The sequence below is a fragment of the Oncorhynchus masou genome, chromosome 22 (assembly GCF_036934945.1).
Source record: "Oncorhynchus masou masou isolate Uvic2021 chromosome 22, UVic_Omas_1.1, whole genome shotgun sequence".
Taxonomy (NCBI): Eukaryota; Metazoa; Chordata; class Actinopteri; order Salmoniformes; family Salmonidae; genus Oncorhynchus; species Oncorhynchus masou.
In genome coordinates, this window is record NC_088233.1 from 41,120,762 (window position 1) to 41,137,996 (window position 17,235).

The following is a 17,235-nucleotide window of genomic DNA, read 5'->3' on the forward strand; positions in this document are numbered from 1 at the left end:
ACTGAGCTCCTAGCATTTCACAGTCATCAGGATACAATATGAATTATACAAAAAAAGGGTAGACAGAGCAGGTAGGGTAGACAGAGCAGGGAGGGTAGACAGAGCAGGTAGTGTAGACGGAGCGGGTAGGGTAGACAGAGCGGGTAGGGTAGACAGAGCGGGTAGGATAGACAGAGCAGGGAGGGTAGATGGAGCAGGTAGAGTAGACAGAGCAGGGAGGGTAGACAGAGCGGGGAGGGTAGACAGAGCGGGGAGGGTAGACAGAGCAGGGAGGGTAGACAGAGCAGGTAGGGTAGACAGAGCAGGGAGGGTAGACAGAGAAGGTAGGGTAGACAGAGCAGGGAGGGTAGACAGAGCAGGTAGGGTAGACAGAGCAGGGATGGTAGACTGAGCAGGTAGTGTAGACAGAGCAGGTAGGGTAAACAGAGCAGGTAGGGTAGACAGAGAAGGGAGGGTAGACAGAGAAATGTTTGGTGTTTGCAGCCCTGCTCCACCCCTCTATTCTTTATTGATTCATATATGAAAATACACCTGCAATATTTAGCAAATTAAGCACATATAATTGTCTATATTTTAACACAAAATGTACAAAATAATACCTGATACAATAATAAAGTGTGTAGTACCTTCTAAGAAAATGTCACGTCCTGACCTTAGTTTCTTTTTTTATGTCTCTATTTTAGGTTGGTCAGGGCGTGAGTTGGGGTGGGCATTCTATGTTTTGTTCTATGTTTGTATTTCTATGTGTTTGGCCTGGTATGGTTCCCAATCACAGGCAGCTGTCAATCGTTGTCTCTGATTGAGAACCATACTTAGGCAGCCTGGTTTCGCCCTTGAGTAGTGGGTAGTTTTCTGTCTCTGTACCAGACAGGACTGTTTCGTTTGTGCCGTTTTGTTATATTTGTTCTAGTGTTCAGTGTAATTAAAAGATCATGAACACGTACCACGCTGCACCTTGGTTCTCTCCTTTTTCCACCTACGACAGCCGTTACAGAAAAAAGTTTAATACCTGAATTCCCACCAAAATCCCTGAACTCCATTCATGATTTGTCTGCACCAGAAAAATGTTTTATGTGCTATAATTTAGTCAATATCTGATGGATTATAAAAATTCCCAAATGTGGGCTATCTTCATCCATTGTCCAACTGTTGTATTTATTAGAATTGTTTTAACACTTCATTGCTACTGTCTTGATTGGAATTGTTGCTTCACAGTTATGTTTTGAGCTTTGTTGTGAATCTATGGCAAATACTCTCCATACTCCAACTTTTAGCTGTCTGTCTTTATCCAACTTAGTTATCTACTCTTCAACCTATCTTTGGTAACACTGGGCAGCCGTTGTGAATATAACCAAGTTATTGTTTCCAATACGACAACCGTGCCAAGGAAGCACATCTGCTGTATGAGAGAGCTTCCAACTCTCAATTCATTATTAATACTGAATCTCATCTGGGTCAAGGCACAGGAAATGTAATTACTTTGTAATGCCCACATGTCATCATTTCCTAAAGTGCTGTCAGGAAAATAAAGTAATTCAAACATGTGGCCATGCAGCCAAAAATAAACAACAATGCAAACAGCCTCTTATGACAATGACAGAGAGAGTAGGCAGATGGAGGATGCATAGCCTGTCGTTCACTTGGGAACTCACCCACTCTCTATAATCTTGGCAACTAGCAATACAAATATCAAAAAGGCTACAGCATTAAGCAGTCATAGTCAGTGTTGGTAGCTACTTCAGGGTATTTGTGTTTGAAACTAGCTTGGGGAAATGGCTATTCTCGGCCCCCAGTGCTCCTTTCAGCTCCTATGGGATATTATACTGTAACCTGATACTGTACAAGCTTCGTAGGGACAGTTCTCCTTGACTGTTACATAAATCACTTCTAATACTAGACTTGTTGTGATTATACAATCTTCATTTGTCCTGTGCAGGAGCCATGACAATTGACTTGTCTGGAAAACATGTGAATAATTGGGATAAGACATATGATTTCAAGTCTGGAAAACACATATTTGAAGAATTGGGATAAGCCTGAATCATTCCAAGTCTGTCATTATCCAAAACGGTGAGAGATCCTATAAATACAGACACTGTTCCTATTGCTAAGATACATTCATTCACAGTATGGTGAGTAATTAGTAAGCCTATGGACTTGTTACCTACAAGCTTCAAGTTTACAATACAGCTCAATGGAAAGTACAAATCCTGCTTTTGCAGTGGAACACTTGATTTTGGTCTGATTTATATTTCTTGGTGCCATCTTGTGAGCATGGATGGGAATTACAGAGATTTGACCAATGTATTAGTAGAAGTACTGGATCAGAACATGTGGCGTCACTGTGGCTCCACTGTATGGAGGCTGGGGAGAGTTGATACTTTGGACTTATGTACACGGAACAAAAATATAAATGCAACATATAAAGTGTTGGTCCTGCTATTTCATGATCTGAAATAAAAAATCCCCAAAATGTTCCATATGCACAAAAAGCTTATTTCTCTCATATTTTGTGTTTACATTTGTTTACATCCCTTTTAGTGAGCATTTCTCCTTTGCCAAGATAATCCATCCACCTGAGAGGTGTGGCTTGTGCTGGGGAAAATAAAAGGCCTCTCTAAAATGTGCAGTTTTGTCACACAACACAATGCCACTGATGTCTCGAGTTTTGAGGGAGCGTGCAATTGGAAAGCTGACTGCAGGAATATCCAACAGAGCTGTTGCCAGATAATATGATTGTTAATTGATCTACCATAAGCCGCCTCCAACGTTGTTTCAGAGAATTTGGATGTACATCCAACCGGCCTTACAACCACAGACCACGTGCACCACGCCAGCCCAGCGCCTCCACATCCGACTCCTTCATCTGCTGGATCGTCTGAGGAGGAGGCGGGTGCTGCTGTCTGTAATAAAGCCCTTTTGGAGCGGAAAAAACTACTTCTGATTGGCTAGGTCTGGCTCCCCAGTGGGTGGACCTGACTCCAAAGTGGGTGGGCCTATGCCCTCTCAGGCCCACCCATGGCTGCACCCCTGCCCAGTCGTTTGAGAACTCCATAGATTAGTGCCTAATTTATTTATTTCAATTGACTGATTTCCTTCTATGAACACTGTAACTCAGTAAAATCTTTGAAATTATTACATGTTGCCTTTCCATTTTTTGTTCAGTATATATTCTACATTCAGCCATATATATTTTATGACATCTAGTTTATCAGTTTAGAGAGAGTGTAAACCTAAGAATAAAAGTGATAGATTTACACACCTGACTCCAGACAGTATTTTGAATCAATTCCTATTGGGCCAAACATAATCTCCCGGAATCACAATTAAAACAATCTGTAAACACATCCAACGAGTTTGTTGAGTCACAAGCTTGATTGATTTAGTCATTGCGGGCTCGGAATATGGGCCAAATACTATATTTCTGACTACTTTAACCCTCTATTGCACATCGTTGCCATCAGGTAACAGAAAACCTGTTTACTCCTCACACAACCTCATATTATTAAAAAAAAAATCTTACACATGACAATATGTGATGACATGTCTTTAAACAATCCAATGAGGTGCAGAAGTTGGTATGATGTATCAATTAAGGGATGGGACCTTCTTTCAGGAAGAAGAGCAACATAAGCGCATGGTGTGAGTGAAGGGTAAGATACATTTCTCTAAAGAAGCATATTTGATTTAATATATATTTCAAAAATGTTGTTTTCCTGTTTCCTCAGGACAATGTTGTGCAGTTAGGCAGCTTTTTTGTTGGCTCAGGGCAATGTTGTTCAGTTCAGTTCAGTTTTAGTGCAATGTCATTCTCAATGATAGACATGTAATTTGATGTAAAATGATGGCTTGGTCAATATCTTTGCCAAAATATCCACAGACATTCACATGCAATGGACACAGCGACGTTCTATGGGCGAAAGGATCCTAATGGAGCAGTTAGGATCACCCTCTGATAGTGAGGACAGTGAGCTGGAGGACAGTGACAGCGAGGAAGAATCAGGTTTGAGAGGCAGTGAAATACTAGTTTATGCCCCCAACTTGTATTTCTTTATTTTTTAATATATTTTTTTCACCTTTATTTAACCAGGTAGGCTGTTTATGAAAACAGTGCTTGTTTCTATTATATTTCACTTAATAAATGTTTCCCGAAAATATCTAATTTTCCTTGGTGTTTCAGTAACCTGATGGCACGGTGTTGAGGCAACACACTGGGTGTGTGGGTAAAAGTGACCCTTTATATTATTGCTACATTATCAGTCTGATGAGGCAGCCTTAGTCTCATCGCCATTTTAAAAGGTATTTCAAATGTATTTTTAATGAAGTTAAATAGTAAAGGTACAGTATACACATGTGGGGTTTGGATAAAGTGCACTAGTCGATTGCAATGCATAGCTATCTACCAGTGTAGATGTTCCTGACCTTAACTGTTTGCTACCGTATTGGTTGCTCAGGTTTAAGCAAGGTGTGTTGAGTTAGATAACCAGCGTGCAATTCCGCCATGCTTTCAGTCTCCCTGAGTAGTAGTTCTAATCATGCTCTATTTGATGTAGCTCTGTCTTTTAAACTAAAGTTTACTTGACTAAATATGGTCATTTAAACAAATTAATGCAATTAACTTAAATCATGTTTTCCATAGTGTTACCTGGTCTAATAAACAACGTAAAGTTATTCTAATGAAATGCTCTTTCTCATTGGTTAATAAGTGTGGGCGGGTTCGAGGAGCAAAGGTACATATGCTGTGCTCAGGTTGAACACCATTTTGCAATGTGCTCCATAGCAGTTTGTTTGTTTTGTCCCGTATGTGTAGGCAGTTGATTTAGGCTATTCCCAATAAGGAGAGCGTTAGGTTCTGTTTAGAACTGGAAAGGGGTAATTCCTTGTTATGCTGTTTAGCATTTAGGCCTTGTCTTAGCTGCAGCAGGAACCCCATTGAGGGGCTGAGCTTTAGACTCGCTGTCATTTTTGTCCGTTTCCGTATCCTGAATGTTGGTGCTAAGGAGACAAGCCATGTATCCTGAATGTTGGTGCTAAGGAGACAAGCCATGTATCCTGAATGTTGGTGCTAAGGAGACAAGCCATGTATCCTGAATGTTGGTGCTAAGGAGACAAGCCATGTATCCTGAATGTTGGTGCTAAGGAGACAAGCCATGTATCCTGAATGTTGGTGCTAAGGAGACAAGCCATGTATCCTGAATGTTGGTGCTAAGGAGACAAGCCATGTATCCTGAATGTTGGTGCTAAGGAGACAAGCCATGTATCCTGAATGTTGGTGCTAAGGAGACAAGCCATGTATCCTGAATGTTGGTGCTAAGGAGACAAGCCATGTATCCTGAAACCCTGCATCCGTAATAAATTCAAGTATTGTTTTTGTACAATCATGGGTCCCAGCTATCACCTCCTTTGGCTATTCTGGGTCGACAATCAGAAAGACTTCATCTTCCAAAAAATCATATGTAATTGTTTTTCCATTTAAAACCAAAATGTGTGCAGTAGAGGTTAAGTGGATTTGGCCAAATACTTATGACTTCTTCAAATGAGGGGGGACTAGATACATAAAGTGCTTTCATTTTTAAACAGTAAAACAGATATTTATTTCTTTTTCTTTTTATTTTACATTCAAATTAAAGGTACTGTCGCCTCATGAAACATTTGATCTCAATTCCAAAATGCTGTAGTATAGAGCCAAATCAAAAAAACGTAGCTTCACTCTCCAAATAAATACGGACGGGAGTGCATACCTACTCCACAAAAGCTGTAAACCCAGGGCTAACATGTGCAGACTTTATGGAGATGGAGAGAACATCAAACAAATAATGGGTTGAGTTCTCCCACAGCTTTATGCACTGTCAGATTCAAACACTCTGCTATGAGGTCTGCAGCTCACCCAGTGTTTCACTTTATCAGAATACATTACAGCTTAGGTGTTGGCTCACTACCTTCTGAGTGCATATCAAGAAGGGGACTGCGGCTCATAGACCACATCGGTGTTGTTTTAGAATAAGGGGTGCTGTAGATCTGCGGGTGTTGCTAATCTGTCTGTCTGGATTATGAGCTCAGGGAGAGAGCAGAGGGATCAGAGAGAGTTTCATCGAGAGCCAACGGACTAAAGCTACAGAGACGACTTGCAAGCAGACATGCAGCCGGACAACTACAACCCCTGATATCTGGACCGAGCTGAAAGAACTAAGAGACATGGTGGTGGAATGGAGAACAGAGCTGAGGAACACGGAAGCCAGACTGAAGGACAGCGAGGACCAGGCGGAGGAGCAACGACTTTAGCTTAGGCTGACCAAGGAGGATGTGGAGGAGCTGAAGACAGGAAATGCAGCCCAAGCTGATGAACTATCAGCTATGGAGGCCAGAGTGACAGCCAGTGAGAGTGGGAACACAGCCTTGAAGGCCAGAGTGACAGCCAGTGAGAGGGAGGTAGAGGAGCTAAAGACAGAGAGCCCAGTCAGACCAATGGTGGCCTTCTCTGCTCGTTGGGCTAATTTAGGACGAGTAGGACCATTCAATCATTAATATTGGTATACAGTAGAGTCTTCAACACTGGCATGACCTACAACCCAACTGCAAGCATCTTCACAGCACCAGTGAAAAAAGTGTACTACTTCAGATGTACAGCCCATGATTACCACACTATACATTATATGACCGTTTTCCTCCACCACAATAATCAGAGCGTTCTGGATAATTCTATATATGAATCTAATGTATAGGATGCACGTGTGTCTGATACATTGTCTTTAGAGCTGGAGGAGGGCGATGTGGTCTCGATACGTCTCCCCAAAGACCACGCTGTCCATTGCAATGGTTCCCAAACCACGTTCAGTGGCTTCCTACTCTGCCCTATGTGAGGGGAGCACCATGCTGTACTGCTGCAATGAACATCTGTAACAAAAATCTTTCTGGTGTGAGCAGTTCTGGGGGTAATCACTAAGAAGCCATTTAAAAAAATTACTGGTGGTTGTGTTATTTTCTTGAAGGGTGAATGTCTTCAGAGCATTGAGTCGATTGATTTCCCCGGTGTCTTTATTCCAACTTCCATACATTTGTACCCCATTCAGTTGGATACAGACTTAATTATGGTGATTGTGAAGCGGAATGCTTCAGCGGCTGTGACGATGATGTCCGGTCCTTAGACTCGTGAATGACAGTCATGAGAGTCTGAGGAGACATGAGCCTTATGTCATTGTGACGTTCTGGGAATACAGCAGATAGACGACACACAGACACGCACACACAGACACGCACACACAGACACACACACGCAAGCAATATTTGTCAGACCATGAGACATCCTGAAAACTGGTCCTCTCACAAAATCGTCTGTAGCGTCCGAACAGTTTGGCCTACAAACTATTATGACCCTTCTATGGGGTTACAGCAGATAGACACACACACACACACACACACACACACACACACACACACACACACACACACACACACACACACACACACACACACACACACACACACACGTCAGAAGCTGCCACTTACTGTCTGTAATAGTGACTCAGTCACATCAGGGTGTGCATGGCTGAGCTCCCTGTAAGCTCAAACAAATAACATTGTTCTTTGTTTACTATAATAACACATTACCAGTGACAGTAACACTAATTATATGTACATTTAACTCAGTCAAAACAATGAAACCACACATTTCAGTATTTACCTACTAGGCACAAAGTAGTTGAATAAACGTTGTTTCAATGTCCTTTGTCAACATATTGTGATGAGGAATTTACGCGGGGAATACATTGGATTTGAAAAAAGTCATCAACTGTTGTTTTGAGGGTGACATTTCAACCAAAGGATTATGTCATCATGGTAACCAAATTTCAACATAGACAATCCTTGCATAAAATATGTTGAAATAGGCTGGGCAGGTCCTCCTACTGGAGAATTGATCTACTGTATCTACAGATACCATCTGGTCTCCCATTCAGGGTTTAACTAAGCCCAGCCCTGATATTATATTTGTTCCTGACTACTACCAATGAGCTATCTTGAGAGTGACCATTGAGAGATCACCACTTAAAAACGAAACAGATTCACTGTTGCAAAGTCATTCCAAAAAGGTAGGTATAACAGAGCAAATGAAATGGGACCATACTTTCTCACTCATATATCATCAATGGTGCTATTTTGTATAGCATTTGGGAAGTCATCAACAGCTTTTGTTTCAATTCAACACAGAATTCAACTAAAAATAGACAACACAATAGGGCTAGGGTTTCAAGCTCTGGTTGATTTCAAATGTAATGATATTTAATGATATTGCTTGTGGTTGTCAACAGACAAATGTCAGCATTTGAAACATCTGCCTGGATAGTTCCATCTGTGCAACGGACTTAGTCTGTCATTAATTCCAGTTTGTCTACATATTAATAATTGATATGTTGGATTTACGTCTCCATCTCAACCAAGAATGTAAGTTAAAGAATAGGACTAAATCACAGCAAACTTTATTTAAAGCACATTTCAAGTTCGATTTGATTTCGTCCTATTTTTGTCTTTGATTTTTGGTTGAGCTGGAGACGTGAAATCAGCATATAAGTCATTAATTTAACATTACTGTAACTATAAATATCTTCTTATGTAATCAAATAAAGCTTGCACCTTGTACTTTTAATGTAATCTCAACTGGAATCCGGGTCATTTGGTTCTGCTATTAGATGAAGGACAGTGACAACACATTCATCTGTTGTATAAATAAACTAAATATCTGACATTGTATTCCGATTTGAACTTTGCTTTTAAATGGTTGAAGGCGCGGTGATAGACATTTGGGTGACAACTCAACCAAAAATCAGACATTGTTTTTTTTGCACTGGAATTTGGCTGTGCTTTTTAGATGGTTGAAAACATAGTGAGAACATACTGAACATGTGTCCAACTTTTATCTAAATTAATCTAACTCTAACACCTGTTGGAGTGGGTGAATATAGGTTGTAATGTCATTGATCAACGTCTCAACTAGATATTACCCAATTATCCCCGTTGAAATGACGTGGTGTGCTCACTGGGTATTCAGAGTGGGGTTATATTTGATATATCTCTTTCTCGTTGTCTTGCTATATATTACAGACTGTCATAGCTTTGCTTGGCTGTGTTCCTGCAGTGCAGTGCCTGCCTGCCTCCCCTCATCTGGGTTCCATTGTGTGGGTGTGCACAGAGCTGGCTCTGAATGGGCTTGACCATTCATCCTCCACGCTGAAGCTCATTAGAACTCTATAGAAGCACAATTGTGAGCCTCACATTAGACACTTCCTCGCTGCTGCCACAGACACCACACAAAGTGCCAGTTTGCTGCTAAGCTAAGCGCATTGTCTTCTGATTCATAGAGTCTGGCCCTCCATTCATGATATTAAGTTCGAGTGGTGGAATATCAATTGAGTGTGTAATGGCCCGGTATCTTTTTAAGAGGCCAGGGACAGAAAGGACCTCAGCTGGTCTGCACAGTGCTGGATCTCAACAGGACCATTGTGGAGCTCTGAATGGGGGACCCCACTTTTTCCCTCCAATAGAAAGTAGAATGGACATCAAATAAATTCACATGAACTTGCTTTCAGGGTATTTTCAAGAACTGCATTCCCAATGGCTCAATTATACCTCCCTCCCTTGGAATGCTACCTACGGAATCTGGCCCGTTAACAAGTTGTGAATCCTAACGATGCTTTTCATACCAAATATCAAGTCTTACAAGATTACAAGCCATGCACAATCCGTTTGTTTGTAAGCGTAGTCAAAATCATCAAAGAAATAACCCTCTTTGGTACAGAGCTGAAATGGAAATGGAACAACTCAAAGAAACATACACGTTACATCACCAGCTTCTCAAATGACACCTCTCTTACACAAACAACATAGCACTCATCTTGCAGCCATTATCCTAAGCACTGCAGTGTGCTTTATGAAGGTTATACTTTGCTTTTGCAGTATCTATTTATGTGGAGATTAATTGTCTCACACTACTGCCTGTGGCTCAGCCTGTGCTTCACTGTGTCATGAACAAATAGCTCCCTTCCACACCAGACAAAAGCCTATGGCTGTATCACAAACAGTGGCCCATGTGGAGCATGTAAACCCGCATTAGGTACACACAGAGGTAGATAGCACAGCCTGAGCCCACTAACACCCCTCACACGAGACACCACAGTCGCTTTCTCCACTAGTCTGGTGAATATAAAACCTCAAATTTGATTACAAGCAACCTTTGGCTCCCTGGTGGCCAGACAATGGGCCCGGCTGTCTGGAGCAATTTCCATGCCCAGCATGAGGTGTCCCCCGAACCGTGCACCCCCCCTCGCCCTGCCCGGACATGCTTGTTTACTGTCCCCCAATGTTGTTTCATTTCAGTCGGCCTCCTTTTCCCCAGCTCCTCTATTATGAGGCTGGGTATCATTAGCAGGAGCAGTCAGATCAGGGTTACATGGTTACACGTGATGCCAGCCACCCATTGGTTAATATATACCACACGCAACCTCACTGTGTTTGTGTGTCTGTAGGCTTCAACTGTGCCTCTGAAATTCAATGAATGTATAACAACAGGTCTGGGTTTGAGTCCCAGTTTGGCTACTCCTGAATTTGCCGCAATATTATATACAGTGATAAACTGCAGCCGCTTGTCTAATTCTTCTTACATAACCACTTCATTTGATCTTTGATATTTCAACTCCACAGTACAGTAGGAGTGGAGTCTATAGTTTTCATCTCTTACCAAGTCTCTCCCTTCCGTCCTCATCAGAACCTGGCGTTAACTGCTGTAGATCCTTCACATACAGTACTGTATCAGCTTTGTGCATATTTCTGTCAAGCTGGACGGTAAGTCTTTTTAAAACAGACAGAATCTGGCAATTGGGGGCAGAGTAATTTTCTATCTTAAGCAGGAACCAATAGGCCTGTCAAATATGTGAGTGACAAGCCATAGTGGAGTGGTCCAAATAGTCACTGAAAAGAGGAGGGAAGTGGCTGGAGAATAGCACTTAGGCCATTACTGAGGCAATCTGAAAGAGGTATTAATTGGTTTGAGTTCATGGAGTCAGAAGTTGAATATGAATGACCTGATGAGTCTGACATTTGACTAGAAAACAAAGGGGGGAAAATGTTCATTTAAATGTCAAGGATATTTCAGTTCTATGTCACACTTGGACAGTATTACACCATCAGAATAATTATACAAGTATTGACTTTTGAAAAATGTATTAATGAGAACGCAATGTGCAGAATCACATTCTATGTGGGCATTAGCTTTTTTTCTAGTTGGTCATCGTGCAACAAACTTAACACAAACGGTGACCTAGATCAGACCAAACCAAATACTATTATTGTGCACTGTGTGAACGAAGCTGCAACTATTTAATTGCCTCCATGCCTTTCTATGGGACACAATGGGTGCTCTGAAGGTGGCTGCAGAAAATAGAAAACTATTTACTGCAAGACTGAGAAATACATTTGGTCCACGTTAAACTTTGGCCAGCAGTCCATTGTCTCGGGTGTCTATCATTTAATAGGCAAGTTGACATAATGAATGGAGACGGACACACCTTCTGCCACTCCAGAACGGACCCAGTCTTATCTGAATTGAGAATCACATTAGAGCCTCTTAGCCAATCACACGGCAGCCCCGGAGCAAACTGCAGACCCTGGAGAAGAGAAGGAGAGCAGAGAAGAAGAGAGTTAGAGAGAACTTTTGTTTTCCTGGGACTTTAATGAAGTTGGCCCTGGTTAGTCTTGGAGGGATTATAGCTCAGACTGGAGTCACTTGTGTTACTTGGCCCTGTGACTGCTGTGCTGTGAGGTGAGTGAGGGCGCTTTCCTTAGGGTCACATGAAGGGGATGATCGCAGGGCAGAAGCAGAGCGGGAAGAAGACCATGAATATGGCGGCAGTTTCACCTACTCACCCAGGCTTCGGGAGATCAGGGAAGAGCTTCCTCATCGACAATCTGCTGCGCTCGGCGGGGCCATCCTCTTCCTCATCCTCGCCCAACTCAGATGGACCAACAGGTGGGTTCTTCAGGGGTCCACTGACCGGCCACCACAGGAGAACCTGGGGCCCTCAGCATGTTGTCTACGAGGGCCAGAGTCAGAACTGTAAACGAGTCAAAGTAAGGGGGCTCCCTCCTCGGTCACACTCAGGTAAAAGCCTCATATGATACAAAACATCATGATGAGTATTATGTGTGCTGTTCTATCATATTATTGATTGTGAGATCTAGCCTGTAGACATTTGAAACCACACTTGGGGAAAATGCACATTATTTTTCTTTCATGCGTTCAGTTCAGATATAATATTGATTTTTATGGACATAATATCAGATAAAAATGTATACAGTGTACTGTAAATATAATTCTAAAACATTAGAAATTGTATTCATCAAAACGTTTACAGAAGAATGCTCATGTTTAAGATCTATTCTAAGAAATAAGACATAACATGGCACTACACATGTAAAACATTGTATTGTTCACAGTCAAAGTAGAATATTAAAACGGTAATCAACAGTTGAAACAATAACAAAGAAATGTCCCCACCCTTGTTTTGGTAAATAGCTGAGGGATGGTCTGGAGAAATGTAACCACTCTCAAATTCATAGACAGAGCTATGGATGCAAGGACTAACCGTCCATGCTATCAAATTATAGTTTTAACCATTTATTGAGGCTATATAGTGCTTTGTTTACAAAGATTTGACTTAAACAAGCTTATATTTTGTTTTCTGATGGGGTACAACAGTTGAACAAAGCTCATGAGACATATATAATATTCTCAAAGAATCATTGAGTGTGTATCATTAATTTACAAGTCCAAAAATGGGGATGTAGCAAACTACAGTTTGCCCCTTTAATGACCGTATAACCAGATGCTGATATGTTCTACCACATTTCATTTCACTACAGCCATTAATTTATTTTTAATACATTTCATTTCCAGACGATAATCATTTGGCTACTCAAAACATGATGTATGTAATTGTTTTTACACTGAGTGGAAGGTTTAGCAGAAAAATATACTTCCACCGCAGTTCATTCATGGATTTTCACCTGCCAGCATTTATTATACATTTACAGTGTAATTTCATGAAACTCCCTCCCTCCTCTCTACAGGCCTGTTGAGCAGCGTGTTTCTACGAGGCCCTCAGTATCTACTGGCAGCAGTGTGCTGTGGTGGGTCCAGCCCTCCGTCTGTCTTCTCCGGTGAGTGTTTTATGCTTTATCAGCGATGCCTCAGCTCCTCTCTAAGCATTAACAGCAGGGTCTCCAATATTCTCTACGGCTAATTACTGATGCAATGCCAGGGAGCTAATTCTCCACTCAACTCTCTGCACTGCTATTCATGACCATTCACAGCTATTTAGACCCAGAGGGTGGGGTGGGGAGGAGGTTATGGAGCAGTGGTGGGGGGGGGGGGGGTAGAGGCCCCCATTTGCACTCATATAGATACACACACCGACTCACTCAAATATGCAGAGCTAATAAACATTTTGTCTCGGTCAGATTAGGACAGTGATGATCAGTGAGATGCCACTGTAACAGTCTGTTATTGGTCTCTGTGTGACATTTTTATTGCCTCTCAGTGGCATTGAGCTCAGACTCAGCAAAAAAGGAACGTTTGGCTGATAGTTGATCCTACTGTGATAATTGGTCCAGTGTGAGGAAACTGTTTATGATCCTTGCCAAAGGAGGGGATTGTTTGTGTTTATAATGAGGCTCTTAAGATGATTTCCTGTAGCTGATTATCTGAAAAATGCACATCAAACCAGAATCTATATCCCCTGGAATATGAATCTGAATTAAATTATGTAATTGCATTGGTTGTGAAGTCTGTATTAACCTTTTCATAGGGAAAGTCTCATTACGTGGACAATATCGATTTATCCTAACTTCTGTCAGGGTTGTGATGCTACTTGCTAAGTCCTGTGACTTCTGACAAGTGAGGCAGCAAATAGCATCCCTCAGTAAATACCCCCTGGTCCCTCTTAGTGGGCTGACACTTTCCCACAGTGCCCAGCAACAGGACAATGCCATGCTCGGCCGTGACCAATCGGCACTTTCACTCCACCATCCACACGCGACCCCGCTGCAATTTTTCCCCGCAGCAATGAATTCTGCGAAGCACAAAAACACAGAAAACACAGCCATTCCTCTGCAGAAAGGGGGCTGTGCCCAGGAACAGCCCACTCAGCCTTTGTGTGGCCAAAGATCCCCGTTTCCCGACTCCCTCCTTTCTCCTGTCACCTCACTCTCAATCCTGCCCATTTAAAGTTCCCTTAATGGGACATAAAGAACTCAATGAAAGTGACTTTTATAGACTTATTCGAGCTCATCTTCCCATAGAACTGGGCCCATACCTGCAAGAGAAAAGATTTAGTGAGGAGCGCTGAGCCAGCAAGAGTAGTGGCCTTTCAACGAACAGTCTCTTTTGTGGTGGGTCCCTCAGGGTTGCGAGCTCAGACCAAGGGGGCAGACACACACGTAGCCCCCGGGAGTGACCTGTTAATCGTCCGTTTAAGTGGAAGCCATTGAGGCCCAATGGAGGCCTGAGGAGCATGTCTAAACCAGTTACTCGCTCCCCCGAGGTGGTCTGTGTGCAGATTTGTCGTACAGATTAAAAAGGCATTGCTCAATGGTATTTGGTCAATTGTTCCACTTGACTTTTGTTGTGCGTGCACCTGTGAGTGAGGCAGCGTGGGATTGCTCCTCAGAGTTCACCAAATCCCTTTCTCCCCGGTGAAAACGGGTCTCCATTCTCTCTTTAGTCACCCCCATTTTGTTAAATTAGACAGATTGACGCAAGTGGAGAGTAAGCGTGTATAAGATTGGCTACAGTAGATGGGCACAATCCATGTAGATAGTGAGTCAGGAAGTGAGCCATTTAGTGGATGAGTGAGTCTGCCTTTTATCATCAGTATGAGGATATATTCAGTGCTTTGGACTGGACTGGACATGATAAACCAGAATGATGCTGCAGATCATTTCCCATTTATTATTTGGATGATTTTCTAATTCGGTCCGCTTGATATGGAAATATAATACATTTCTTTTCTTATTCAAATGCATGCTTGTTATTGACCTTATTTAAGTTAGACCCATTTCCATATTCAATAATTGGTACTTGTCTCTAGTAGTGCAATGTGCCATTGCCTTCCTGCAACAGAGAATATATGTCAATGCAAATGAGTTAACTCATCCATAACCCTGTGCCATTTCCCTTTCAGGTTATTATTAGATGGAATAAAAACATTAATATGAATGATTTTGACCTCTGACCTTCCAGAGGGAGCCAACATTCCCATGTGGTCCCCGGATACGAGCCCCAAATCCCGGCGAGGGATCCTGAGGAGGGCGGTGTTCTCTGAGGAACAGAGGAAGGAGCTGGAGAAAACGTTCAAGAGACAGAAGTACATCAGCAAGACAGACAGGAACAAACTGGCAGCAGATCTCAGCCTGAAGGAGTCTCAGGTAGGATACCATATAACTCCTGTCTAGGTCGGTGCCCATAACAACCTCCTTTTACATCCCATGCTACATTATAGGCCTTCTCATCTCGCCTCTTCATTGCATGCAAACACATATTATTCGGGTGCTCCAGCCTAGATTTAGTAAATATCTAATCACTTCTATTGTAAGTGTTCCTCATCTTAAAATGCTATTACACTACGGCTTTCACTACTGTGATAATTGCAAGTAGATCAAATAGATCATGCTCTCTGCTGTATCATAGACTTAGATTTGACTAAACAAAATGAATGGCACCTCAGTCTGAATCTCTCACTAACCTGTGTGTCTACTGTAGGTGAAGATCTGGTTCCAGAACCGGAGGATGAAGTGGAGGAACTGTAAGGAGAAGGAGGCCCACAGCGGCCGCTCCCCCATGGAGGAGCTCATGTCCCGGGGCTGCAAACAGGAAGAGGAGGCACCAGAGAGCACGGGCACGGCATTATACAGATCATCATCACAGCAGTGGGACAGGGAAACAGGAGTTACCATAGAGAAAGAGCCATGCAAGAAACGTGTGACTTTGATACAGCCAATAAGTCTGCACAGACACACTATGACCTCTGACCCCTGAGAGGATGAAAGACTGAGAGAAACCACTGGGCAAAAACTGGTTGAATCAACGTTGTCTCCACATCGTTTCAACAAAAAAATTATACATGATGTTGAATCAACGTGGAAACTGATTGGATTGGAAAAAAGTCATCAACATAAGGCAATTGAGTCTTTTTTTCATCCAACGTTTTACCTAAATCCAACGGCATGGTAACATTTTTTGTTGATTTCACATTGAATTCATGTTAGTTGACAACTCAACCAAATGTAAACCAAAACTAGAAGTTGAAATGACGTCTGTGCCCAGTGTGAAGACGAGGGTCAGTGTTGTGAGGCATGATTGAAAAGGGACTGTCTGAACATTGGATAAAACGACTAACACTCCATAACAATAAAATACTCGTCATTTTAATATTGTGTGGGTTGCTATTGTGTAGCAACATTTTGTAGACTGACTAAAAGTGTTTTTGAATGTGTTTTTGGAAAGTGTTTTTGAATGACCAATACAAATCTCAAAAACAAAACATTTATTAGACCATACATTGTATATTAACACACATTGAAGGGTAGTCAGCTACACACAACCATAAATGCTTTAACATGTAATATTGTTTTCAGAATGTTTGTTTTACTCCTAACTGGAAAAAAATCTGTAAATAAAATATTGATTAAATGCTGATTTCTTCATTCCATGTTAATATTCAAGACGCTGAGCATCCCATATTAATACAAGACAAACTTAATAAGTTAGTCTTTAATATTTACAAAAATACAGTTCATCACTAAAGATAGTGCTTTTAAGAAACACGGAATTAAACAGAACAGAAATGTGCTATTTGTTAAGTATTAATCGCAAACTATTAATATCAAACAAACAAGGTAAATATTGACTCTTTGCATCAACTTAATTTAATTGTCAATAAAAGCCTTTGACACTTATGAAATGCTTGTAATTATACTTCAGTATTCCATAGTAACGCTTCTCCCTCTCACAACAGCAATGTCCAAGCGTTGGTCTATATAGGCTACAATGTTGTGCAAACCATAAAACCGGGCTGGCCCAACATTAGAATATCCGGCACGCTTTCACATGACGTTTTATAAGGGGCAGGTGAATTACAGAGGAGTCTATTTGAATGATCTCTGATTGCTTTTATTATAATTTTTACATTG

The 17,235-nt window shown here is 41.7% G+C and overlaps 1 protein-coding gene and 1 pseudogene across 2 annotated transcripts; both read left to right on the forward strand.

Annotated features, from left to right (window-relative positions):
• The first annotated feature begins 2,788 nt into the window (after positions 1-2,788).
• Positions 2,789-6,860, forward strand: LOC135508837 (uncharacterized; annotated as a pseudogene).
• Positions 6,861-11,687: 4,827 nt separating this feature from the next.
• On the forward strand, positions 11,688-16,721 carry dbx2 (developing brain homeobox 2). 2 transcript variants are annotated; one of them, XM_064928962.1, is made up of 4 exons: positions 11,688-12,148; positions 13,117-13,206; positions 15,287-15,471; positions 15,806-16,721. In XM_064928962.1, the coding sequence occupies exons 1-4, from the start codon at positions 11,839-11,841 to the stop codon at positions 16,079-16,081; spliced, it is 861 nt and encodes a 286-aa protein (XP_064785034.1). In that variant the 5' UTR covers positions 11,688-11,838; the 3' UTR covers positions 16,082-16,721. The 2 variants fall into 2 exon arrangements, with proteins under 2 accessions (XP_064785034.1, XP_064785035.1); XM_064928963.1 differs by having other exon boundaries at positions 11,688-12,016.
• The last annotated feature ends 514 nt before the right edge of the window (positions 16,722-17,235 follow it).

What these genes read in the sequence shown, in the direction of transcription:
- dbx2 (XM_064928962.1), top strand. Translation starts at nt 11,839, where the DNA reads ATGAAGGGGATGATCGCAGGGCAGAAGCAGAGCGGGAAGAAGACCATG. An exon ending in CCCTCCGTCTGTCTTCTCCG is followed by an intron (nt 13,207 to 15,286) that starts GTGAGTGTTTTA and finishes CTGACCTTCCAG; the next exon opens with AGGGAGCCAACATTCCCATG. An exon ending in TCAGCCTGAAGGAGTCTCAG is followed by an intron (nt 15,472 to 15,805) that starts GTAGGATACCAT and finishes TGTCTACTGTAG; the next exon opens with GTGAAGATCTGGTTCCAGAA.